Here is a 12,185-nt window from a genome sequence, read left to right on the forward strand (position 1 = left end):
CAGAAGACCAAAGACCGATTACCAAAAAAAAAAAAAAAAAAAAGATCTTATATAATACTAATCCACTTTTGGCATTGCCATCAGCAAAATTGACTATCAAAAAGCCCTCCAATCCCAAACTAAGAGAAACTAAAAGCCAAAAATTTCAACTTCTAATTGAAGCGATATCTTGGGCGTCCGTTAGCAACAATTTGCAAATCCATCAGGACTAAAGATGACCAAGTTGTAATAGGAGATGAGGATTCTAATTTTTCTACAGACTTTGCTAGAAAATTTGCAACAGAGTTAGCCTCGCAATAACAATCGGTTATTTTCCAGGTGATTGAGTCGAGATATATCTTCAAAGCCATCCATCTTTAATGAAAACGCTTCAATTCCCCTTTGAAAAGAGAGTGACCATTACGATAGGATCACCCTCAATCCAAAGATGTTGAATGCTTGAACCTTTGCAACCTCTATGCCAGAGATAATGGCCTAAAATTCAGCTTCAAATTTTGTTTTGACCGCCATAAATTCCCTAAAATTCAGAATAACTTCGCAGAACATATCCTTAACTATACATCCATCATCCTTCAAATCAGTATCTTGGTCTCTTTCAGGAATCCTACATTTAACCACCTAACTCTAGATTTTTCAGCCCATAATTTCTCTTATAACTAAAGGGCTTTCTAATGATCACTATGGCGTCCATTTCACAATCATATAGAAATAAGAGATATCTATTATTTTTAATAATTTCTTAAAGATCTTCAAGGAGGGTGACCATGGATCTTTGCATCCAAATTCTATATCAGGAAAAATTGCCTTGAACACCCATGTAACCGTTTAATTTTTGCGTCACAACATATACCCAATTGGAACTGCCCAAGAGCCCTAAACAGTGTCAAGGAATTTATGATCCCATCCAAAACTTTTGCATTCTAAATGGACAAACTTTTGGCTTAGGAACTGAATCTGAGAACACCACTAAACGGGAAGGATCTGATATAACCCTTGGAAGGACCCGCTGATTGAAACAATGATAGTGATTTAGCTAGGCTATATTGCCAAACTACGATCCAAGACTGTTAGCACATTCTCCCTTTTTTGTACTTGATTCCTTGAGAAGAAAAGCTCATCAAAGAAGTAGAATCAACCATAGCCACAAACTTTGCTTCAGAACTCACATTAAAAGCCGTGAGCCTTCATATCACCTTGTCTCAGACGTAATCTATAGAAGAGTATTATATGGATCATCATCAGTTGTTTATGCAATAAGACTCTTTGATAGTTATTTTGTCCCCATTATTGAGAAATCCCTATTATTGTACATGTGTTTTGGTGTGCCAATGCTTGATCTTCCAATGATTGATCCTATATTGACTATATAGCGACAGGAAGATTCATGATGTGCATCTATGACGATGTAGAAAGTGTAGTGAGTTATATATTTTTCTAACATGATTGAACCCTCAAATCCACGAGATAAATGAAACCTAATTCTAGAGAGAAAGAAAAGCAACATGGCTGATTTTGATTAAAAATAGAAGTATCTTATAAAAGTCCCAAAGAGACCTTATATATCTAGGTCACTTCTAAGGAAGGTAAAAAACGAAAAAACAAGTAATTAGGGTATAACAAGAAAGTAGAAAAAAAAAAAAACCCTAATTCCAGCAACCAAACTTCACGGGCTCCATTGAGAGCCTAAATGGATGAATTAGGATAATCTCTCCTTTGGGTCTAGTATAGATCTTGTACTAAGCAGTTTTGGCCTCTAGAGCACTGGCTGCCATTTCTATATTAGGGTTACTGCTCCTATAACACTAGCTGAGTCAAAAGTTATGGTTTCAACAGCATTGCTAAAAAAAGTTGAAAATCCAAGAAAAATTTCTTACGGTCCAAACGCTCTAGGAACTCCTCTACATCAATTTGTGAATAAAGGGGAGACTCAAAAATGGAATCCACTTCCTAATTAAGGAGAATATCCTATGAAAATTTAAAGATTTTTTTTTTTTTTTTTTTTTGCTAAAAGTTAGAAAAAGAATATATTCATAGATTGGAAGAATACAAGCATAAAAGAATGAGAGAATTTCCCATTGGATCCCCCCTCCACCTTCGGCATGGCCATCAGTAGAGGGGTAATCCAATCAAGAAAGAGAATACTCTACTTATGTAAATCTATATCTGGGTCTCATATTTGAGTCCCAACATATGTCATGAATTACAAAAGATGGCGCTGAATCCCATTGACTATCTTGTAATAGCAGCATGCTTTGCCAACCTATCAGCCACGACATTCACTTCTTCGTAGCAGTGTGAGATATATCATGTTACGCTGTCTAGATACTTGCTTGAATGACCACCATTTTTTCTGATAACACCATGGAATTTTGTTATTTTTAATACAATTTACTACCGCCTACAAGTCACATTCTATCCATAGCATGTCCACATTTAAAGAGGACACCATATGAACACCTTCACAGAAAGCAGCAAACTCTGCCATGAAATTAGTAGCTTTCCCTTCATATATAGAAAAACAAATCAAAGGAGAACCACCACTTATGATACCCTACTTTCTAAACCCAGTCTAATTACCTGTAGTGACTTGGTTTGATCATATAGGGGTTGAACCAGAGAGAACAGATAGAGGTACCATATGGAATATGGTAGCAAGGGTGACCTTGAACTCGGATTGGCTTGACATGACCGAGTGGGTACCAAGTGTAATACGTGAACCCAAGCCTTGCACTTGCACGCACCATGAGGCCATATACAAAAAATAAAGGTATGTACTAACATTTGTGGGTGCCAACGTAATCTAATATTATGTGGGAGTTTATTCCCATTGAAGCCCACCTGAGATATACCCACCTGAGATAGCCCACCTGAGATTACCCACCTGAGATAGACCACCTAAGAATAGAAGATATTTTGGGGGGCCCAGGTATAAAAGAGGATGACACTAATTGTCTTTTCCCTCATTAATGATAGTTGGTTGGTGGGAGAGTAAAGAAGAGAGAAAGAAGAAGAAAGGAAAAGAGGAAGAAGAAGAAGAAAGAAGAAAGAAAAATCGACCATAGAGCTTCACCGGAGCTGGGTCTTGGTATTTTGAAGTCGGATTAATGATCAGCTTGCTGAGATCTTCGATTTGAGGTAGGTATTGTACACATTCCAAAGATTCTTAGGAAAACCCCTTTCTTAAACCCTCTTTTTGATTTTTGGGAAAGAACCCACTTGGATCTTGCTAATCTTACTTGGATAATCAAATCGAAGGTCTAATGGAAGGTGTATATAATGATTTTGAAGGATTTGGAAAGAGTGTTGGTGAAGATCTAGAGTATTTGGAGATTCTTGAGCAAAAGAAATGAAATTTGGGGTTTCATTGGTGTTTTTGAGAAAGAGGTAAGAATCTTCATTTTTCTTTTGATTTGATCTTAGATCTAGGTTGATGATACATGATTTGACCTTAAATGAGTGATTTGAGTTGCCGGATTGACCCCAAACAAGTTTCCTAAGCTAGAGAAAAGTTGGAAAATATGTTAGAAGAATTTCGTTTCAAGATTGGGGGGTAATTTTAGCCCACCTATCTTCAGGTTCTGGCCCACCTGAGTTCCAAGAACTTAGTTTTTGGGCTTTGGTGTAACTGGTGGGCTGAAACCGATGGGCTACATAGCCCTCTTGTCTTTGGCTCTAACCCATCTGTCTTTCCAGAATTCTCAGAATTGATCCAAATTTGATGGGTAATCTCCATTTATGATTCTAAACCCAATTTTAGTGCTCAAACATGATGATTTTGACCCCAAAATAGTGAATGATAAACCATTATATTTATGATAGGTTATGCTCAATATACGATTACCCACACATCGGATCTTTTTTGTACCGAGTACAAGCACCGTGTATATATACAAGTAAATGAGAAGTGGACTCTGATTTAATTTTAAAATATTATCATCATTTAAAATGTGTTATTCTAGCCATGTCATCTTATCATTTGTGTGTAGACTAGACATCACATATGCCATATCACACATTGTATGTGCATTTATATAACATGTTATGCTTTGCTTTATAATGAATATCCTTTATGTCTTGATGTATGTGATGGAAGAATTTTATTTGGATATGATGTATATATTAGATTAAATGCCGTAGTCGACTTGGAAATGAGTGCATGGTGGCTCATGGAATGGGACGCGGTGCCATTGTGTAATCGTACTATGTTCATGTAGATGCATGTGGCTAGGATATGATTTATCCTTGTGCTACGACCCTTTCCAACAGGGGTTTACGTGTTGGGGGATCATTAGGGAGAACCATTGGGTCACAGTTATGTAACTCCTGCAGTGGTTAGAAGTACGCACGGATGATCGCTAGGACAGTCGGTAACTCCAATGGTATATTCAGAAGGTCAATCATACTATTTTTATTTTGGGTAGAGTCACCCATTTACTTCTGTCATTTAAATTTTTCGGAGGTGGACGTGTATTTAAATTCCAGTGCCAACAGTGGGCCTTCTTCGACAACCTTATGGGCGTAACGTGGGATGGGGTTTGCTGCTCGTACCCAGGGCATACACGCACTGTGGTTGTGAGTAGTACATAACCTATGACCTAATAATGTTGTTGGCTAATAGGGTTAAAATAAATTGCATATAGATGCATTTGTTTTGTGACTGTTTATGCGGTTTTCCTTGTGTGGTCGTCCTTTCCACTTACTGGGCTAGTGAGTTCACCCCACATGCACAACTCTTTTAGGTGATTTTGTAGGTTACTCGCCTGGAGATCAGGAACCGGGCCCCATAGTGGATTTTCCCTCTAAAGACTAGTGGATCCCCGATGTGTTCGAGCACAGTGCCGATTGTAGGTGTGAGGATTATGCTGCAGGGCTGCAGTGACTCCTATGTGATTCTTCTAGATTATTTTGAGATACTCCCTTTTGATGACTTGATGTTTAAATTGTTAAATTTTTGTGTATATATCATGCCTTCGGGCCCAAATGTATATAACTTTTATAATTCAATTTGGGTATCAAGTATTTGGGATATAATTCTTGGTATTATTATGAACAGGTCTTCCACTAAAAATACATGTTTGTCTTAGTTTAGTGGAGGTATGTTGTATTGAAGTTACTGCATTATTGATCTTGGTAGGTTTGTGAGTTAACCAGTGTTAACTCAGTCACCGGCTCGGCTTTGTGCAAGCGGGGTGTGACACCACTGTTCCTAACAACTCCTCTAGCTCCTGATCGACCTAGGTTACAAAGGGAACATCCATCGACTTTCAACTTGTAAAATCCAACCGATGGAGAGGACCAAACAAGTTCAACAATCTTCTTAGGAGGGGGTCTTGAAATAGATATCTCTAATTTCCTTGAGACCAACAAGTCGACCACTAACGAGATATGAATCTTAGCCATCATAGAATACTCTTGTAATTCATGCAGAACAAATTTCACCACTAAAACAGATGACCTATATTTATTGTCATAGCGTCTGTTGTTTCTTTCCTTCCATATTTGAAATGCATGGAACCAGAATAACCAAAGTGAGCCACGCCTTGCCTAAAGGGACCACCGATGCTTTTCTCCTCCAACAGGAAAAAAAACTCCTCAATAGAGGGGAAACCACACTATCTTTGATTAAAGAACTGCAACACCACTGATCAAACTGAACATGTAAAATCACAATCTAAGATGTGCTGTTTCGATTCTACACTCTTGAGACATAAGCAACATCTAGACACTAGAGGGATGAGGCGTAAGGCAACTTTGTCATCAGTTGGGAAACATCCGTGCGCTAACCTCCATCGAAATAGGGATGATTGAGGTAGAAAATGTAGAGAATGATTGGACTAAACTCGATAGTAATCCCGTAAATTGTTTATATATGTATTTATATATACTTGTTATTAGAAAAGGTTTTAAAAAAAATTATTTTATAAACATTTTATGTCCAACCAATTGTTGAGATTCTCTATACCAGCTATTTCAACAAACTAGGGTTTTCAATGGTTGAATTTTCCATACCTAAAAATCTATATGAAATGTTTAACTGGAAGACTTAAAATATAATAATTCATACAACTCAGCTATTTACATGTTATTTCCAATTGTTATTGTACTTTTTAATTAGTACTATTAACTGGATAAATAAGAATTATTGTTTTATGTGGGTTAGTTGTACAACCTCAATGGGAACACCTTATACGGTCACACCACTCGAATGGCATACTAAACATAGGAGACTATTAAAAGCTAGGGAGGACAAAGATAGAGAGACTATATCACTATTAGCCAACAATTTTTGGGTTTTAGAATTCCCCATAAAATGCGCAATTAAGATGGAGTATATAGTATGTAACTTAATTACACTAAGAAGGATAATGAAATGGCGAAGATTGAGAAGAGAGAAATACAAAAGTTTATATCTAAGGTCAACCATAAATAAAAGAGGTCATATAGAGAATGATGTCTCACAAAGAATTAAGATGGGATGGATGAAATGGAGAACTACCTCCGGAGTGTTGTGTGATCAGTGTATTCCTTTAAAGCTTAAAGGAAAATTATATATGATAATTGTTCAACCAGCTATCATATATGGTACAAAATGTTGTGCGGTTAAGAAACGTTGTATAGATAAGCTAAGTGTGAAAAAAATGAGGATGTTGAGATGAATGTGTAACACAACCAGGAAAGATAAAGTAAGGAATGACTATATTATAGCTGATTTGAGAGTTGCCCCAATTCATGAATATGCTCCGAGAAAGTTGCTTGAGTTGGCATGGTTATGTTCAACAGAGGCCTTAGGATGCACCAATAAGGATGAGTGATCTGATTCAGGTTGAAGAAACTAAAAAAACTAAGGGCAAGCCTAAAATGACTATAAGAGAAGAAGTGAGGAAAGACGTGCATAATTTTGGTCTTGTCTCATGTATGACCTTGAATAGAACTATTTGGAGGGCAGTACAATCGCGTTATTGTGCTATTTCCCTTTTACTATTATTATTATTCTTTTGTCCTTTTCTAGATCCAATAGCCTACCCCATTTAGTTGGGATAAAGTTAAATTATTGTTACTAATGTTGCAACCTTTGAAACTGAGGGAGTGTGAGAATAAAAAGATTGTGAAAACCTAATGCACGAGTACATGTTAACTTACAAGGGGTAAAATAGATAACTTCAAGCCCAGTTAAAAAAATAAATAAAATAAAATAAATTAAACTGATGGAAATAAAACAAAAAATTGAGCTTATTTTAATTTGAGTTAGATTTGATATATGTAGGCCTTCAGTCCAATATGCTTTTTATTATTAAAAAACTATTTCAAAGGAATTAAAATATGGGGTAATAGGAATGAATACAGGATTTATTAATCACTTAAGTTGCGTGATCTACTTAGTGTCCTGTTCCTTTATTTTTAATTGTGATCAAAATGTTCAATTGGACTGGATCAAGTCTCGAGTCCACACTAACTTAAGTTGTTTCTTTCTTAATTTATGTAAAGTCTTGATCAGTCAAGACTACTTCAATAATAAGCTATTGGCTGAAGAAATCCAAGCTTAGTTTGAATCATATTTTGGATCTGTTATATAAGTTTGTAAGGGGTCATAATTTTGTTACCAAAATTTTATCTTTTGGTTCTATAGAATTCAAAATTCTGCTGCTTAAGTGATTCAATAGGACCTTTGGTGGCGATCCCAGAAACCCTTGATGGTGCTTCTAGCCCTGCAAATCAAGTGGTGATTCATGATCATATTTTTTCTTTTTATTTACTTTCTTTCCCACAATTGCATCAATTTCTGTTCATATTTAAGAGATCATAATTTCTACTAATAAATTCTTTGATTTTTCTTTTGGTTTTAAGAATCCTAACCTGTGAAAGATTCTCTCAGTTCCTCAAATCTGTCCGTCAAATTCAGATCAAATTTTACAGATTCAGTACTGCTTATATTGTTGATTCGACTGGAACTTCAAGCATCCGAATCTTTCAGATCAACTTATATGATTTTCTCACAAACCTGATTCTATCCCTCTACCTGAGATCTTGTCATGGGTTGATCTCCCACTACATGTCATTGTTCGAAATTTAGATTGCATCATAGACTAGTATATAAGAAACAGTATTAATAACCTAATACTTTGGTGGTGGGGTGTTTTTTTTTTGGGGGTGTGGGAGGGGTGGGCCTGTTCAGAATGTCTTTTCAAACATCTGATATTTCATTTTAATGTTCCAATAAATTTGGAGATGGATTCAATAGAAAGACAGAGATGAGGAACAGAGGCCAATCTATAAAAATTGCTTATTTTATCTTTCTTATAAATTTAAAGAAAATAATATATAGGATAATAAAATTTTGAATTTTTGACTATTCATTTACATCTCTACAACCACCCCATGAAGGGAAAAAAGCATTTGGCACAAGCCCAAAAACTTTAATACTTTGTATTGAAGAATAACTACTTCAATTACCACCTTACATTCATTTTGTTTCCATCTTATGCCCTTAAAAGAGAAAAGGGATCAGACACTTGACTTCCTTTGGGAAATTATCAAATTTGGAGAGGTACCATTTTCTAGTAGCATAACTCCTTCCAATCAAATACAGAATGGTACCCATAGTGAATGAAAATGAATACAAAGTCTGGGAGATGAAGGAGACTCCTACAAAACCTAAAATTTCAAAAAGATAGTGTGGACAAATCACCAAGTTGAACATACCTCCCCTTGGGATCTTATACCCTTTTTCACCTTTCCCCCTTAATCTTGAAAGGATGTAATGGTGGTAAAAGTTTCCCACAATTCCAACTAAAAACAGAGTAACCCCTACATATTTCAGATCAAATGCTGGTTCAGGGATTCCTTGTGTCAAGTGTTGGGCATAGATCAAGCTTGCTGTGCTGACGAAATAGCTGAGGGTGATTGGGATGACAGAATCAAGAACCATCCTTCCACTATATTTCTGAATAAACAACACCTATAAGAAAATGAAACACAAAGGAGATTTGATAGGGATTAGGGATTCCCCAAATCTTAAGGTTTTGCCTTGTGACTTAAATTAATTGGGAATTATTATATTCACATTCTCGGGTTAAGGCTGTGCATAGTTCTCGCCACTCAGATGTCGCAGATGCGGGAGCCTTGTCCATCGGGTGCACCCTTTCTTTTTAGAATAAAAAATGAAGAAGAAATTTGCAGAAAGGCTTTTAGGAGTACCTCTAAGACCCTCTTGAAGAAATGGATGGAGAGAGCTGCATCGACGAGCATAAACCTAAGCCCCTCATCTGGGAAAATGGCAAGAGAGGAAACAGCAGCTAGAAAAGCCGGAGTATACAAGAAAAGCATGCCGGTTCTGCTGGAGACTATCTTCTTCTTCTTCTTCAGGGGATTCACGTCCCAGAACTTGGAGTACTGCATGTGTTTGCCTCTTACCTCGGAGTAACCACCTGAAGCTAGTGATAGGAAGCTGATGGCGGACATGGCTCCGATGAAGACGGATGGAGGAGGTGGAAACACGATACTCGAAACCCAAAACCAACTCATCTCTCTCTCTGTCTCTCTGAAGTGCAAACACGATACTCTGTTTTTTGCCTTACCCACAAGATATATATATTTTTTTCGATTAAGATGAGGATAGTTATAATTGGACTGGAAAAATTGGGACCACTTTCAGAGGTGACAGCTTAAAGAGGCGCTTCACAATGCTATAGAGAAGGGAATGTTGAGCCATGGATTTAGTTCTCTGCCGACACCGATGTGATCCAGATTGGTATCGAAGAAGATCGGTATGTATCGATCATTCTTGCCCCTTGCTTTTCAAAAAAAGTATGATTTTTTATTGATTTACCACTGAAACGATATGAATAACTGATCCAGATTGGTCAAGAATTAGGGATTGATCTTAACCGATACTGATACAATATGACCAATACAATATCGATACTTGAAACCATGTATTGAGCTGATATTCTTACTAATTAAAGTATCGGTATCGGTCGTCATATCGATCAGTCAAAATTAAGATACGTATCAGAGGGTATCGTATCGTATCGGAGATACGTTAAGATACGCTAAAGATACGCACATAAATGGATAGGGAACACATTTTTATACACTTTTGCATAAAAAAATAGTTAAAAAAAGCTATATATAACATGTAGAATGCATAAATACTTAAGTAGAGGGTATCGTACTAATAGACAAATATATTGAGTTGAAAATGTTCAAAATGATGAGGTTTGAGTTTCTTACAGTTTTTTCTTTCTTCATTGCCATTGCCACTGTGATGAGTGCCGTGAAGAGTGTCGTGGTGGTTCAAATCCTTGGCTGTAGATTGGCCTCTGTTCCTCATCTCTGTCTTTCTATTGAATCCATCTCCAAATTTATTGGAACATTAAAATGAAATATCACATGTTTGAAAAGACATTCTACAAAATTGCTTATTTTATCTTTCTTATAAATTTAAAGAAAATAACATATAGGATAATAAAATTTTGAATTTTCGACTATTTATTTACATCTCTACAACCACCCCATGAAGGGAAAAAAGCATTTGGCACAAGCCCAAAAACTTTAATACTTTGTATTGAAGAATAACTACTTCAATTACCAACTTACATTCATTTTGTTTCCATCTTATGCCCTTAAAAGAGAAAAGGGATCAGACACTTGACTTCCTTTGGGAAATTATCAAATTTGGAGAGGTACCATTTTCTAGTAGCATAACTCCTTCCAATCAAATACAGAATGGTACCCATAGTGAATGAAAATGAATACAAAGTCTGGGAGATGAAGGAGACTCCTACAAAACCTAAAATTTCAAAAAGATAGTGTGGACAAATCACCAAGCTGAACATACCTCCCCTTGGGATCTTAGACCCTTTCTCACCTTTCCCCCTTAATCTTGAAAGGATGTAATGGTGGTAAAAGTTTCCCACAATTCCAACTAAAAACAGAGTAACCCCTACATATTTCAGATCAAATGCTGGTTCAGGGATTCCTTGTGTCAAGTGTTGGGCATAGATCAAGCTTGCTGTGCTGACGAAATAGCTGAGGGTGATTGGGATGACAGAATCAAGAACCATCCTTCCACTATATTTGTGAATAAACAACACCTATAAGAAAATGAAACACAAAGGAGATTTGATAGGGATTAGGGATTCCCCAAATCTTAAGGTTTTGCCTTGTGACTTAAATTAATTGGGAATTATTATATTCACATTCTCGGGTTAAGGCTGTGCATAGTTCTCGCCTCTCAGATGTTGCAGATGCGGCAGCCTTGTCCATTGGGTGCAGCCTTTCTTTTTAGAATAAAAAATGAAGAAGAAATTTGCAGAAAGGCTTTTAAGAGTACCTCTAAGACCCTCTTGAAGAAATGGATGGAGAGAGCTGCATCGACGAGCATAAACCTAAGCCCCTCATCTGGGAAAATGGCAAGAGAGGAAACAGCAGCTAGAAAAGCCGGAGTATACAAGAAAAGCATGCCGGTTCTGCTGGAGACTGTCTTCTTCTTCTTCTTCTTCAGGGGATTTACGTTCCAGAACTTGGAGTACTGCATGTGTTTGCCTCTTACCTCGGAGTAACCACCTGAAGCTAGTGATAGCAAGCTGATGGCGGACATGGCTCCGATGAAGACGGATGGAGGAGGTGGAAACACGATACTCGAAACCCAAAACCAACTCATCTCTCTCTCTCTCTAAAGTGCAAACACGATACTCTGTTTTTTGCCTTACCCACAAGATATATATATTTTTTTTCGATTAAGATGAGGATAGTTATAATTGGACTGGAAAAATTGGGACCACTTTCAGAGGTGAGAGCTTAAAGAGGCGCTTCACATCGCTATAGAGAAGGGAATGTTGAGCCATGGATTTAGTTCTCTGCCGACAGCGATGTGATCCAGATTGGTATCGAAGAGGATTCGGCATGTATCGATCATTCTTGCCCCTTGCTTTTCAGAAAAAGTATGATTTTTTATTGATTTACCACTGAAACGATATGAATAACTGTTTTAGATCGGTCAAGGATCAAGGATTGATCTCAGCCGATACTGATACAATATGACCAATACAACACCGATACTTGAAACCATGTATTGAGCTGATATTATTACTAAGAAGGGAGTCATCTCTTCGAATTTCTAATTATTGGACTAAGTACCAGATGAGGGTATTTCTCCCTAACCACGGCACGGGCAAGGAGTGTCC

General features: G+C 36.9%; 2 protein-coding genes across 3 annotated transcripts; both read right to left on the minus strand.

The window, feature by feature from the left end:
• Window positions 1-8,377: 8,377 nt before the first annotated feature.
• Window positions 8,378-9,923, minus strand: LOC122072122 (steroid 5-alpha-reductase DET2-like). Of its 2 annotated transcripts, none has more exons than XM_042636678.1 (2): window positions 9,196-9,923; window positions 8,378-8,941 (listed from the first exon to the last, which is right to left on the minus strand). In XM_042636678.1, the coding sequence occupies exons 1-2, from the start codon at window positions 9,520-9,522 to the stop codon at window positions 8,486-8,488; spliced, it is 783 nt and encodes a 260-aa protein (XP_042492612.1). In that variant the 5' UTR covers window positions 9,523-9,923; the 3' UTR covers window positions 8,378-8,485. The 2 variants fall into 2 exon arrangements, with proteins under 2 accessions (XP_042492612.1, XP_042492611.1); XM_042636677.1 differs by having other exon boundaries at window positions 8,378-8,956; window positions 9,196-9,918.
• A 534-nt stretch (window positions 9,924-10,457) lies between these two features.
• Window positions 10,458-11,812, minus strand: LOC122072192 (very-long-chain enoyl-CoA reductase-like). The gene is made up of 2 exons (XM_042636762.1): window positions 11,333-11,812; window positions 10,458-11,093 (listed from the first exon to the last, which is right to left on the minus strand). Exons 1-2 carry the CDS (start codon window positions 11,660-11,662, stop codon window positions 10,623-10,625), a joined length of 801 nt encoding a protein of 266 aa, XP_042492696.1. The 5' UTR covers window positions 11,663-11,812; the 3' UTR covers window positions 10,458-10,622.
• Window positions 11,813-12,185: the final 373 nt, after the last annotated feature.

The sequence above is a fragment of the Macadamia integrifolia genome, chromosome 2 (assembly GCF_013358625.1).
Source record: "Macadamia integrifolia cultivar HAES 741 chromosome 2, SCU_Mint_v3, whole genome shotgun sequence".
Lineage (NCBI taxonomy): Eukaryota > Viridiplantae > Streptophyta > Magnoliopsida > Proteales > Proteaceae > Macadamia > Macadamia integrifolia.

Excerpts from the sequence above, each read along its gene's own strand:
- LOC122072122 (XM_042636677.1), bottom strand. The coding sequence starts at position 9,522 with ATGAGTTGGTTTTGGGTTTCGAGTATCGTGTTTCCACCTCCTCCATCC. Across the intron at positions 8,957-9,195 it reads TCTTCAAGAGGGTCTTAGAG|GTGTTGTTTATTCAGAAATA; the intron begins GTACTCCTAAAA and ends ATTTTCTTATAG.
- LOC122072192 (XM_042636762.1), bottom strand. The coding sequence starts at position 11,662 with ATGAGTTGGTTTTGGGTTTCGAGTATCGTGTTTCCACCTCCTCCATCC. Across the intron at positions 11,094-11,332 it reads TCTTCAAGAGGGTCTTAGAG|GTGTTGTTTATTCACAAATA; the intron begins GTACTCTTAAAA and ends ATTTTCTTATAG.